The following is a 12,547-nucleotide window of genomic DNA, read 5'->3' as shown; positions in this document are numbered from 1 at the left end:
GCTTCCTGAGTAGCACATCAGGTGAAAGGCAGGCTGCAAAGGGCTGGTTATTATAAACTGATTTCAGATCTCTGCCCCCTATCCCAGCTTGTAGCTTACACCGCAGAATAACACAAAACACAATGTGAATTCTTACGCTCTGCACTGGAGTTCAGAAAGAAACAACACACTTTTTTGAAAAAGCAGCTACTCTGGATTAATAACAACATCCCTGTAAAACATTAATTACTTACAGAAAAACTATTATTTTTTCTTTTTCATTTCAGTATCACACACAACTTCAATCTCCAAAAGTGATCAAGAAAAAATGTGTACTCATTGTGTCTTAAAATGGATCTCTATTCTCAATGTCTTTGGCATCCACCAGCCTTTGGAAACAAAGCCTTTCAGAAGGCAAGAGAACACTGGCACACTCAAGCAGAAGCAACTCGCGAAGGCAGCTAGAGTTAGAGCAGTCTTTACACACTGTCTCATCACAGACATCATACAGGGTCTAATAAAGGGAAACAGATCACCCGTAAAGCAGCACATGTATTTCACAAAATTAGCTATTATGATTTACAGAGTTAAAATAGTTTAATAACTTTCACATAAAACACAGAAAAAAAAATCCCCTTTTTATTTTGTTCCACTATGAGACCAAGCAAGTACTGAATTAGGAAATGGAAGTAATTTAGAACAAAATAAACCGTTTCCTAAAAATTGGGCTCAAGTACAGTCGATGGCTATGGTAAATACTGAACAACATGTTTTTTTTAAAAGTCAGAAGAGCAGCAACCACATGTAAGCAATTACGCAGCCACCTTGAGAGCATTTTTAGAAAGGGGATTCTCACATGGGTCTATCTGATCACCCCATACACCTGCAGGAAGACACCAGACCACTGCCCAAACCTTTCCTTAACCACTTGGCCCAGCACTTCTCCCACCAGTCACTGGCCACCAGTAAAGTAACACCACAAAAAGCAGATTTAGTCTCCATCTAAAATATACAATCCTCAAAAAATATCTCAAAAGTAGATTTATGACACAGTTCTCTTCATCAGCTTGTTTAGACTCCTCCAAATCCTAAAAGGTAAACAGCAGTACCTTCAAGCTAATTACTTCATATTCAAATATCAAAAGAATATTTAACTAGGCACAAATTAGCTTTTCGTACAAGCTAGCTCCCCTCTGCTGCTGCTTTAGTTCCCCAGCTAGGGAATTTCACCAGCAAAGGAAACTTCATACCTCCACAGAGACAAGGTGAGGACCAGGAGCCTTTTCAGCTAAATATTTTATAAACCCCAAAGATACAATACTGGATACTCATTATCTGTGGCTTATAACTTAGCAGGGGGGCTTTAAGCTAACAATAGCTATTTTGTAACAACACACCAAAGCAACCAAAAGGTCATCAGGAATTTACTTCAAACAACTATACTAATAAAGGAGAGATTTATAAGACACTGATTACAATAACATTTCATGCATATTAGCATCTGGTTTTAGTTTACCAAAGCATTATGTTCTTGAGTGACTGCTGTGCATGGGCTGAGATGACTCCATTGCCCAATATAACCACAAGTTAAATACACTGTTTTACATACAGAGTATAACATTTGCTTTTTAGACTAGTTTAGCTAATTCTATAAAATGTAGGTTTTCTCTTTAAACAAATGGCAGTACTTGGCATACACAGGGAGGGGAGCGACAGGATGAGGGGTAATGGTCTTACACTGAAAGAGGGGAAACTTAGATTAGATATTAGGAAGAAAGTCTTTATTCTGAGGGTGGTGAGGCACCAGCACAGGTTGCCCAGAGAAGGTGTGGATGCCCCATCCCTGGAAGTCTTCAAGGCTGGATGGGGCTTTGAGCAACCTGGTCTATGGGAGGTGTCCCTGCCCAGGGCAGGGGGGTTGGAACTAGGTGATCTTTAGGGTCCCTTCCAATCCAAGCCATTCTATAATTCAAATATTTTGCATACACACAGTTATAAACCTTTAAAACCATGTCCACTGGCTGTTTTGTAACACGGAGCCTACGCTAACAGACAACTCCAAATTTAAAGGCTCTTACTTCACCCAGTCCAGTTTTTCTTGCAATTTCTTAGTTCAGACTTCAAATTTTCCAGAATGATTACAGACCACATTTATTTGTGCTATTTTTCATATGAATAAAAACTGAAAAAAGCAATAAAAGCTGCTGTTAAGGAAACTCAGTGAGGGCAGAAAACATCAAACCTATCTTCTCAAACTAGTATGCTTAACGCCAGAAAAAAACGTTCAATATAGGATTTGGAAACGATGCTCTGAAGTTGCACCATGCCCAGAAGACAGGACTCTTGACTGAGTGAGGACAGCAGAGGAGTCTCTTGTGCTGAGGCCTTCCACCAGCCTCGTACTGCCAAAAGACAGAGCCAAATTCAAGGGGCGATAAAATCCTTTCCCTCTTCATAGGCCACACGCAGCGCTGAAGCCAGAGGCTCGTTCACCAGGAACGGCTGGCCACTGCAGGCTGGCCACCACAGCCCAGATGCCTGAATTCTTCTTCTTTTGGTACTTGGTAGCTGGCCGCTTTCCCAGCGCTCGCAGCTGCGGGCAAGCACTCTTCACAGGAAGGCAGAGGGGAAAAAACTGACAGCACAAACAAATGCGCACTTAAAAAAATGCAAATAACATTTGGTACAACAGGTTCTTGGAGAGACCAAATTAAATCAAGCCTTGTTATTCCACTTAGCGGTTTATTAAAGAAGCTAAAGGTTCTGAAGCTTCCAATTTATTTTTTTTTTAAACTGTCGTTTAAGTTGTTATAACAACAAAACTTTCAGGCTACTTGGTCTCAGAGACACTCCAGCATCCCTAGAAGTACTTTTTTTTTTTTGTATTTCATGAAACTCTGCTCCTGTTCCTTCCTGTTCAGAAGGACTCTGAGAACTTGGAACAAAGTCATTCTTCTCATTATATGCACAAAGAGGTGTATCTCTGCAAGTTTCTCACAAGTAGGATATTGCTTCTGACATTTAACAGAGAAGAAAAAAACATTATGTGGCCTTTGCCTAGGGGGAAGATAGAGTAACTCAACAACTTTGAAAGCACATGCAAAATAGATGGAGTAAGGTGAAACTACTTTTTCATTTAGTAAGTGTGGCTACATTTCTTCAAACAAACGAAAACACCTAAGTGGGTGCACACACAAACATACAGGCACTCCCAAAAGTCCTATCTCCATTTAAAACATTTTATACCCACGTAACTTTTTTTTCCTCCTATTAGTAATACAACATGAACACCAAAAACATTTGAAATTGCCATTCTGAGTCTGTAAAGACATGCATACCCGGAACAAAAATCCTATAAATGTGGCCACTTAAAAAGAAAACTGCTAACGATGTACCAGCTCACTCCTCCTGCAAAGGATTCAAAATCTCGCTGCATCAGCAGCAGGCTGAGCGTGAGAGAATGTGGAAAGTACGTCCAAAAATGTGACATCGCTTTTCCAAAACAGTGTCTCTTTTCCCTAACAAATCAGATATTCACTACTTTCACTAAGCTTATTGCCCAAAAAGAGAAGCTTCCGATAATAAATTCCAAAAAAAGGTTTCTTTTTTAAAAGAAAGCCTTTTAGGTAACATCTGTTGTAACACTGAAGTCAACTTTTCATCCTCTTCCTAAATTGACCGCTCACCTCCAGGGCACCAAGTTAACCAGCTTCTTCCCATCTTCAGCTCTTTATATTTGTCAGTACTTAATTTACTCCATTACTGTGTTGCTTCATGCAAACTCCTGTTTCCCTCTCATGTGAAAGAAAAGGCACCAGGAGTTACATCCATTTATTAGTACCGAAAAAGCGTTTCCTTTCGCTGGTCTCCAAGGACATCCCATCCTTATTTCCTCCTCCACAGTCATTTCCCTTCTGCCAGCCCTGTCTCTGTTACCACAGAAGTCCTGACGAGCTGGAGACACAATGATCCAGGAGGCGACACCAGGCAACTTGCTCCAGCCCCAGAGCTCGGTGCGTGGCAGGACCACAGCAGCATCCCAGGGCCCTGCTGCGTCGGATGCTCATCCCTGCTCCTGGGCAGCAGGAGTCGCACCCCCTCGCACCGAAATACACTTGGCTTTTATTTACTCTTTATTACCCCTCCACTGGAGATCCCAGCCCTGAGACATAGCGTGTAGGATGCAGTCTGAGAGCTTTTAGTAGGGATACATTTCTCCTTTTGTTTGAGACTAAATAGGTTATTAATGTGCATCACTTTACAAGAAGAAAGTTAAGTACAAAATAAGTTACTGTCATGTACCCTCTACCTGATTTAAAGAGCAACAGCAAATAATGTAACAAAATAGTTACTAAAATTATTTCTGATGTAACAAATATCAGGAACCAATTTGAGAAAATAACTAAGGCTACCAGTAGGAAAAAAACTGATAACGCTAAAGGACTGTAACAAGTAAAATTAATGTGATTATCTCAAAAACAAAAAGTGATCACTGTTAATTTAAAAATATTTTTTCCTCAATTTAGAATTTGACTTATTTCTCTTTGACTGTCAATATTAGTCATTTTGACAAGTATTAAGTACATCTGTGCTGCTGTATTCTTTTTTGTTTCTCATTTTTTCTAAACAGCACCACCGGATTATGTAACTTAGCTCAAAGGCAGTTTGGTTTTTTGGTGGTTTTTTATCTCTCTTCCAGTACCAGACCTGCTGAGCATTACAGTAAAATGACCTCAAAGAAACAAGGAAAATATATAATGTATATTAAAAAGGAAGGGAGGGGGGAAAAAAGCCCAGATGCCCTAGAGTATCTTGCAGAATTTTTTAATACTTTTTGCTCCACTTTTTATTTTCTTACTGCTCACAAAATATTTCTGAGTGAGAACACCTGTGCTATACTCTGGATTGATGTTAGAAGAATTCCACTTTATTTTCAATACACATAAGCATCGGTTCAGCATTGTTGCATGTTTTATCCATCCAATTTATATTTGGATGAAAAGGTTTATTTTCCTTTGAAGAACCAGGAAATTGTTTTAAAGGTACATGAACCGTATTCTGTATAACTAGCATCACCAGTGTTTCTCCCCCATTTACTCCATCTTATTTTACCAGATTAAATGTGCCACGACCAAAATATGTCATAGTCTGGTACAACTGAGAAAGTGTTACTTCCAGTGGTGTTTTTATACCAGAACTAAAACATCTGTGACCGTTCTAACTGAAGTTTAAGTGTAAAAAGCTATGAGAATCAGATGGTCTTCCACTGGTGGAAGGCTATCGCCCAGGAGAAAAAAGGCTGGCAACTCCCTAAACCCCAAATTGCCTGCAGGACCTGTTCTCCTGATGCGCTGAGCACCTTCACAGGCTCCTCCGCAATTGTCCCCTCAGAGCTACAGGAATTGCTCACAGCAGCCAAGCACCGCGTTTGCTCAGAGAGAAATCACTCTCAAGCCACTCTTCCACAAACACTTAACTTCGATCACCGTTAAGTAACGCTGAAATACTGAGAAACCACATAATGCCAAACCGAAAGCAATGATGTGTCCCATCCAGCTAAAGATAGGGACTGTGCGCATCAGCTAACCACAGCAGTACCACACATACCCTCTACTGAAAAACACCTTCAAAGCTGAAGAACTCGCATGCTGTCCACTTCTTATGCACCCCTTAATAAGCATTACAGAATCCAGTCTTCCTCCATATTAGCCTTGGGTAATTCGAAAAGCATTTACCCTGCTTGCTGAGATAACAGGGATACAGCCGCAGCGTGGCTCTCAGGCCTCCCAAAAAGAAGCCTCCTCCTCCGTACCACGGATGGCTGAACACCAGCAAGACAAGGCAGAAAGAGGCCGCAGCAAAGCCCTGCCCAGGGCACAGCACAGCTCCTGCAGGTCCCCACCTCCCGAGCCACAGGTCCCCTCGGGCACAGTGCTGCTGAACAGCAAACCAAAGTACAGGGGACCTCTGCGGCCACTGCCATGCTCCATCCAAAGGTTCATTCCCACCTTCACCCTGAAACGTGTGAGTCACCTGTGCACAGAGGCGCAGAATGACAGGAAAACACTCACTCAGCTGAAAACACAGAGGGAGCTGGTGAGAAGTGGTTAAAAGTAAGTTTTCTGTAATAAGCGAAGGGAATTAAGTCACTACATCCAAGGCGTAGCCTTGCGTTTCCACCATCAACTCCCAAACCTGCAGCATCACACAACAGCTTTCTAAACACAAAGCGACCGTGACCCATTTTAGTACCTTCCTTCCTTAAATTAGCAGCTCTCCGCTGCTGTTCATTGCTTTCAGCACGCCGCAGCAGGGTGACATTGCCAGGCAGCTGAGTTTCACTGCCACTGCTGGGAGCTCAGCATCAGCAAAGAGGTCAACAGCCGGCTTGAGAAAAGTACCGGCAGCCCCAGGGAATATGGGCTCCCCTGGCTGAGCTCGGGTAAATCATTGAAATACCGCCCAGACAATACTAAACACAGAGCCCAGAGACTTCATCCTGGTGGGGTCAGCTACCAGTAAACTGACAAGTCAACTGAGCAGCAGGGGTGAGGGGGATTTGGGAGGTTTATGGTTCCTTTTTGGGGTGGAGAAGATTCCTGCACATTCCGAAAACAGTCCGTAAGACTTCTTTCTACTTAAAACAGGCTCAAGATTCACGCAGATATCAAAACAAAACCTAATTCAAAAAAAAAAAAAATTTAAATCTTCTTTATGCTACATTTAGGCACCACTGCCCACAAGCATTTTCATTACGGTTCTGAAGGGGTCTCTGCATTGGCACTGTGGAGGAGCCAGCCAAGCCTGTGTCCAAAACCCAGCCACCAGACTCAAGCGGGGAATATGCCCAAACCAATACAAAATCCAAGTAAAATCAGCAGATTTTCATACCAACCCACCCCTGTGTATCAGGACCTATAAATGATGCCCCAGTGACAAACTCCTGAGCAGCTGTGAAACTGTTTGCTCTGCAGAACATAAAAAGCATCAGAGTCACCGTTGTGTACCTGAAGACAACCTGCTGTCTGGGAGCTGACTTTTAAGCAAATAATCCAAGAAATCCCAGTTAGCTGGCACTGGGAGAACAAAAAAAAAAAAAAAAAAAAAACCTGGGAAAAAAAAAACCTGAACATATTCACCGAGACTACAACCTTTGCCTCTCTCTCACACTTCCCTGCTGATGAATGTCAAACCTACCAAAGCGTTGGAGCTTTAAGCTCTGGGTGGCCGGAGCTTCCTATACACAAATTAAGTGAGAATATGGTCATTTGACACCTGTTACATTTGCTTACACAGCCAACTTTCACCCGGTTCTGCTCTCTTATCAGCAACCGCCTTCAAACACTATCAAAGAGCAGACTACAACGTCTTTTCACAAATACTAACGTACCACAGTCTTTAAATTAACAATTCAGGCATTGTTCCATACAACATCCAAACCCCCGAACACTTCATCTCCCACAGCACTTGGCGAGAGGGAGGGGAAAGGTGTCTCAAAAGAGTCCTCCTAAAATCTTTTTGATTCAGCAGGAAAACTGTTAATTTACTTATTTTAACTAGAAAATCAGGGTTATACACAAGGTCTAGGAACATCACTACAAGTTCGTGATATGCAGGATATCAGACTGAACTATCACAAAGAGATGAACAATTCCTGTGGGGACTGAACATGAGACTAAACAACTCCTGTAAATCTGTTAATTCCTATTTCATATTCTTGTTTACCTCGCTCATTTATCTCATGCAAAGACAACACAGTAATGCTAAAATTTAAAAAAAAAAATATTATATGTACCCATTACTTATGCATACTTATTTATATTTGCAAGAAAAAGAACATAAAAGGTGAAACGCTTACGACATACCAAAAAACTCAAAGCACGCAAAGATTATGGTGAGAGTCGGAAGTCACCAAAAAAAGTCAGAAACGTCTCTGGCTACAACTAGATCAAACCAAAGCTACAGTATGAGTATCATTTTTTTGACAAAAGGTTACCTGATACATCATTTTTAGTTTTAATTTTCCATATTTTAAAACAAGGCCATAGTCAACCATTTGATAAACATGTTTGATCTCAGCTGCCCACCATCTCTTACCAGTAATGTTAAACCAGTCAGGTGTGGCTGAGTTCCCCTCCTTAAAATCCCTCTTTCCACCCAGCGCTTTTTTATCGTTAAATTAATTGCTAGGAAGCCATGAGCAGAACTACACCAACACACAACCTGCAAAGCCCCCAACACGCAGGGTTTGGAAAACACACCATTTCTGAGGCCCATTGCCCAAACTGTGCTCCTTTAACTCAGAAATGGTGACGGAGGCTGCGCTGGTCTGGCCACATAGCCAGAGCATCACCAGTGTGCCACCATGCAAACAAGGGCTCAATAAGTGGGATCAATTTTTCCCGGCTCCAGTTGCCCTGGACAAGGTGGACTTTTCAAACCTCTCTTATCATTCGCTTGGTTGTTCACCACAAACAAAATTTGCAGAAAAAAAAGGTCACATTTCAAACCCAAAGCTTCTTTTGGAATAAAGGCAAAAGAACAGAAAGATTTCCTGCACAGACCAACCTTCAAGCACAGCGTGTCATCGTAATAACTTATTCCACACTTAAAGGTTTAGTATTGACAGCAGTGTTAATCCATAATGAGTTTTTTGACATTTACAAATCCTAATCAAAGACAATTGCACCCAGAACTAACTGCCATAACTAGGTGTGTTATCTATACGCTTTTTAAGCCTTAAAATTTTACAGAGTGGAGAACCTTGCTATTATCTGGATTGTTTCCCCTAAGTATTTTTTTCATTCTCACCACACCTACTCAACCTAAATAATACTAAGTCAGAAAAATTCAAGCTGAGGTCCAAAATGTGCAGTTACAGGCTCCTGGCACTCCTCCAGCGCGATGCCAGGCTGCCTCGCCACGACTGCAGGGGTGGGTCGGAAGCGCTCGCCGCGCAGATAGCTTATTCCTAATCACAACCTGGAAACCATGACAAAGCGGGAGGGAATCCGAGAAGGGCTGGCAGCTCGGTGCTCAGAGCCTTCGAGCAGTTCTCCTGAAGGAACCGTTGCATACAGCGGACACACACATATTTGCAGGATGAGAAATTCTGGTTTTCCTGTAAGTATGAAAACCATAAACTTAATTCAAATATTTTGAATAACCTTCCACCAGATAAGCTTTTTGCCATAACAGCACAGTGGTGGTGAAGTAGATTTTGGTGTCAGCTTGATACCAGCTGCCAGGTCATATGTTCATATGTGCACATATACTTTTGTCCTCTCAGTTTAGGAATTACTTTGTCCCCTCCCTTGTTTCTTTCTGAAATGACAATTTCCTGATTTGCTACACTAGCATAGAAAAAAAAAAACAACCTAACTGCTATAAACAGACAGTCATCTATGAAAGTCTGCCATTGAAACCGTAAAATTACTATGTTACTCTACAGCGACCACAGCAAACAGCACTATACACTTACTTAGACACTGAGGATCCACCTCCTTACTACCTAAACATCACCGCAGAGAATCTTCAGCGAACTTAAGTTAAAAGCAAGGTTTGACAGTGCCTGTATAAAACACTCAGAGAAAGCCTGTGGACTCTGCTACCGTGTTTTCAACCACAGTATTTCCATAAAACAGAAACAATCTCAGTAATTACGGCTACCTCAAGTCCATACCAGTGGCATACAGCATAACCACCATATAAATACTAATAAATAAAACCACTGTGTCATTTTAAACTCAAGATCAGGAGCTCTAGGGACTAGGGGCCAGTGAAAGCCCGGCTGCACCTCTGCAAACTTTTTAGCAAGTCTGAAGAAGAGTTACATTTTCAATTTTTCATGTTTCCGCAGGTGGGTCACTTCTTTCCTGAACAAACCCACACCATTTGCAGTCACCTTTTCCTGGTGACTGGTGTGTGTTTCTCCCATGCTCATTGCTGCAATCACTTCCAGGCTTAACATTACACTGCAGAACAGAATTGCCACCCCTTAATGCAATTTAACAGTAGGAAACCAGGACGCAGCCCAGTGCCACACCAGTTACTCAGGGCCACAGTTTGGGAACACAACACATCAAAATAATTAATTTTATCAATGTTGTGACACTAACAAATGAATTTTGTAAATACTTCTCATCTGAATGGCTGGATGAGGCACTCAGTGACACCACCCCCCCTCCTCAAGTGACACATTTTACTGCCCACTGGTTTACTGTAATGAGAAAGACGTTTTTGGCCACCGTCTCCTATGTGCAGGTAGATGACTATATGCATTATATAAATATAAATAACAGCTGATAGGCAGTCAGGGCCATATCCTAGTGAATCATTTTACCCTTTTTCCAGCCAGAATCACAATCGTGTTACAAGAGGAATAATAAAAATACACAGAAACGCTTTTGTCCCCTGCAAAACGATGTTCTTCAGAAATCAAGTGGGGAGGTAACGGGTAGCTCATGTTACTTTTCCACTCACAGAATTGGAATTCTGAGAAAACTGATCTTAAAAACGTTCCTGGGAATCACTTCAAACCAATCAATACACTGTTCACGCTATTCCTTCTGCTGCAGGTTTCAGAGAGCCTGGCAGTCAGCACTTGCCGAAACAAAACTTCCAGGTTCGGGAGCATAAAGCGTGTCAGAAGGGGCCAAAGAGAAAAAAAGCGCGCTGGGCTGCTGGGATGGATCAGGTAGAGGGAAGGGGAAGAGTGCTGCTGGAGTCCTCAGCCCACGACAGCCACATTGTCCCAGCAAACCAGTTGATTAAAAAGAAGTTTACAACAACAAGAAGAAAGTGCAGAGGCGGGGGGGGGGGATAAAAAAAGGAGGAAAGGAAAAAAACCAAAGCCCAACAAATCGCCTATGGAGGGAAAGCCAAGTGTGCAGCCAGCCGCCTGCGCACCCACAGCCAGGGATTTCAACATGGGGCCGCGGGAGCGCGGGCGGCACCGGGGACCAGCCCCGCCGCGGGCCGGGCCGGGCCGGGCCGTCGCTCCCGGCGCCCCGCCGGTGCCTCCCGCCCGGGCGGAGCCTCCCCCCACACCCCCGGCAGCGGGGCGGGCGCGGAGGCTGCGCGGGCGGCCGCAACGCTGCGGGCCCCCCCCGAGCCCGGCTCCGGCGCTGGGGGGGGCGGCCCGCGGGGCGCCGGCGGACGCCCCTTCGGCGTGTTCCCCCCGCTCCCTCCCGCCGCCGGGCCTGGAGGGCCGGGAAGCCTGGGGCTGGATTTCCAGCCCTCCGCGGCGACTCCCGCCCGGCCCGCGGCGACTCGGCCCCGCCGCCCGCGCGCCCGCCCCGGGGCAGAGCCGGCACCGCCGGCCCCCGCACCTCTTTCCCGGCCGGGCTCGGGCGCCCCCCCCTCACCCCTACACCGACACCCCCCGGGGGCCACCACCTCGCCGCCAGGCACCAGCGAACAAAGGGCCGAGGCCCGCCAGGCGCCCGCGGGGAGCCGCGCTGGCCGCCGCGGAGGGGCCGCCCCCCTTCCCGTCCCGCTGCCCCCCCCACCCGGGCTCCCCTCGGCGGCGCCGGGCACGGGCTTCCAGGAGGGCTCCGCCGCCGCCGTCCGCCCCCGGCCCCGCTCCCTTCGCCCCGGCAGGGCAGCCCGGACTTTTCCCCCCCTCGCTTCCCTCCCCGCTCCGGGAAGCGCCATATTGATCGCGGGCGCCGCTCCCCGCGCCCCTCACCTTGGCGATCGCCTTCTTGTACCGGGTCACCGCTTGCTGGATCAGGCTGAAAACTTTCATGTTCCCGTCCCCGCAGGGCACGACCACCCGCGTCCTCCCGAAGCACACGGTGACTTTCATCCTGGGCGGCCGGGGGGGCTCCCGCGTCCCTCCGGCCCCGCGCAGCCTTCCTCCTCCTCCTCCTCTCCGCCCTCCGCCACGGCCGCCCCCCGGCGGGGCGCGGCGCTCAGCCCCCGGCCGCCGCCGGGCTGCCGCTGCGGGCGCCCTGCCTCCGCGGCCGGCCCGGCGAGGGGAGGGCAGGGGAAGGTGTGGGGGGGGCCGGTGCTACCTTCCCGGGGGAGCGCGGCCGAGCGGCGAGCCGGGGGCCGCTCACATGCCGCGGCGCTGCCCGCTGCCTGCGGCCACCTGCTCGGCGCCTGCCCCGGCGCGCAGCGGCGGCGGGCGGGGCAGCGGCGGCGCTGCCTCCCCGCTCCGGAGGCGCGGGGCGGTGCAGCGGGGCGGGGGCAGCCGGACGGCTCCGCGGGGCGCCGGGCAGCGCGCACGGGGCTGGGAGGGGAGGCGGCCGGCCCTGCCGGGGAGCGTGCACGGCGGCAGCACGACCCGCCCGCCGCTCGGTCGGAGCCGGGCTAGGTGGGGGTGGCCCGACTGAGGTCCCGGGGGATTGCCTGCACAGAGCCCGGGACGGTGTCCCGGACCAAGTCCCGGGGGTAGCCGGAACCAGCCCCGTGGGTGCCTGGACCGAGCCCCCGGTGGTTGCGGCGCTGCGCCTCGCTGTGCCCTGCCGGGGCCCCCTGGCCGCAGACACGGGGTCGAACCGACACAGGGAGCCCCGCAAAACCCTCGCCCCCCGCTCCCGGTTGGTGCACTCTGGGGATGGAC

The 12,547-nt window shown here is 47.2% G+C and overlaps 1 protein-coding gene across 14 annotated transcripts in view; it reads right to left on the bottom strand.

Moving 5' to 3' along the window:
- PARD3 (par-3 family cell polarity regulator) overlaps nucleotides 1-12,087 on the bottom strand; it is a 461,531-nt gene extending 449,444 nt beyond the window's left edge. For all 14 annotated transcript variants that reach the window (XM_063324476.1, XM_063324481.1, XM_063324479.1 and 11 more), the window contains exon 1: nucleotides 11,669-12,087. In XM_063324476.1, the coding sequence (XP_063180546.1) occupies nucleotides 11,669-11,788 (120 nt within the window). In that variant the 5' untranslated portion in view covers nucleotides 11,789-12,087. The remainder of the gene's footprint in view (nucleotides 1-11,668) is intronic.
- Nucleotides 12,088-12,547: the final 460 nt, after the last annotated feature.

The sequence above is a fragment of the Chroicocephalus ridibundus genome, chromosome 2 (genome assembly GCF_963924245.1).
Source record: "Chroicocephalus ridibundus chromosome 2, bChrRid1.1, whole genome shotgun sequence".
Classification (NCBI taxonomy): domain Eukaryota; kingdom Metazoa; phylum Chordata; class Aves; order Charadriiformes; family Laridae; genus Chroicocephalus; species Chroicocephalus ridibundus.
The sequence above is the reverse complement of the archived record's forward strand: the minus strand, read 5'-3'. Positions and strand labels throughout refer to the sequence as shown.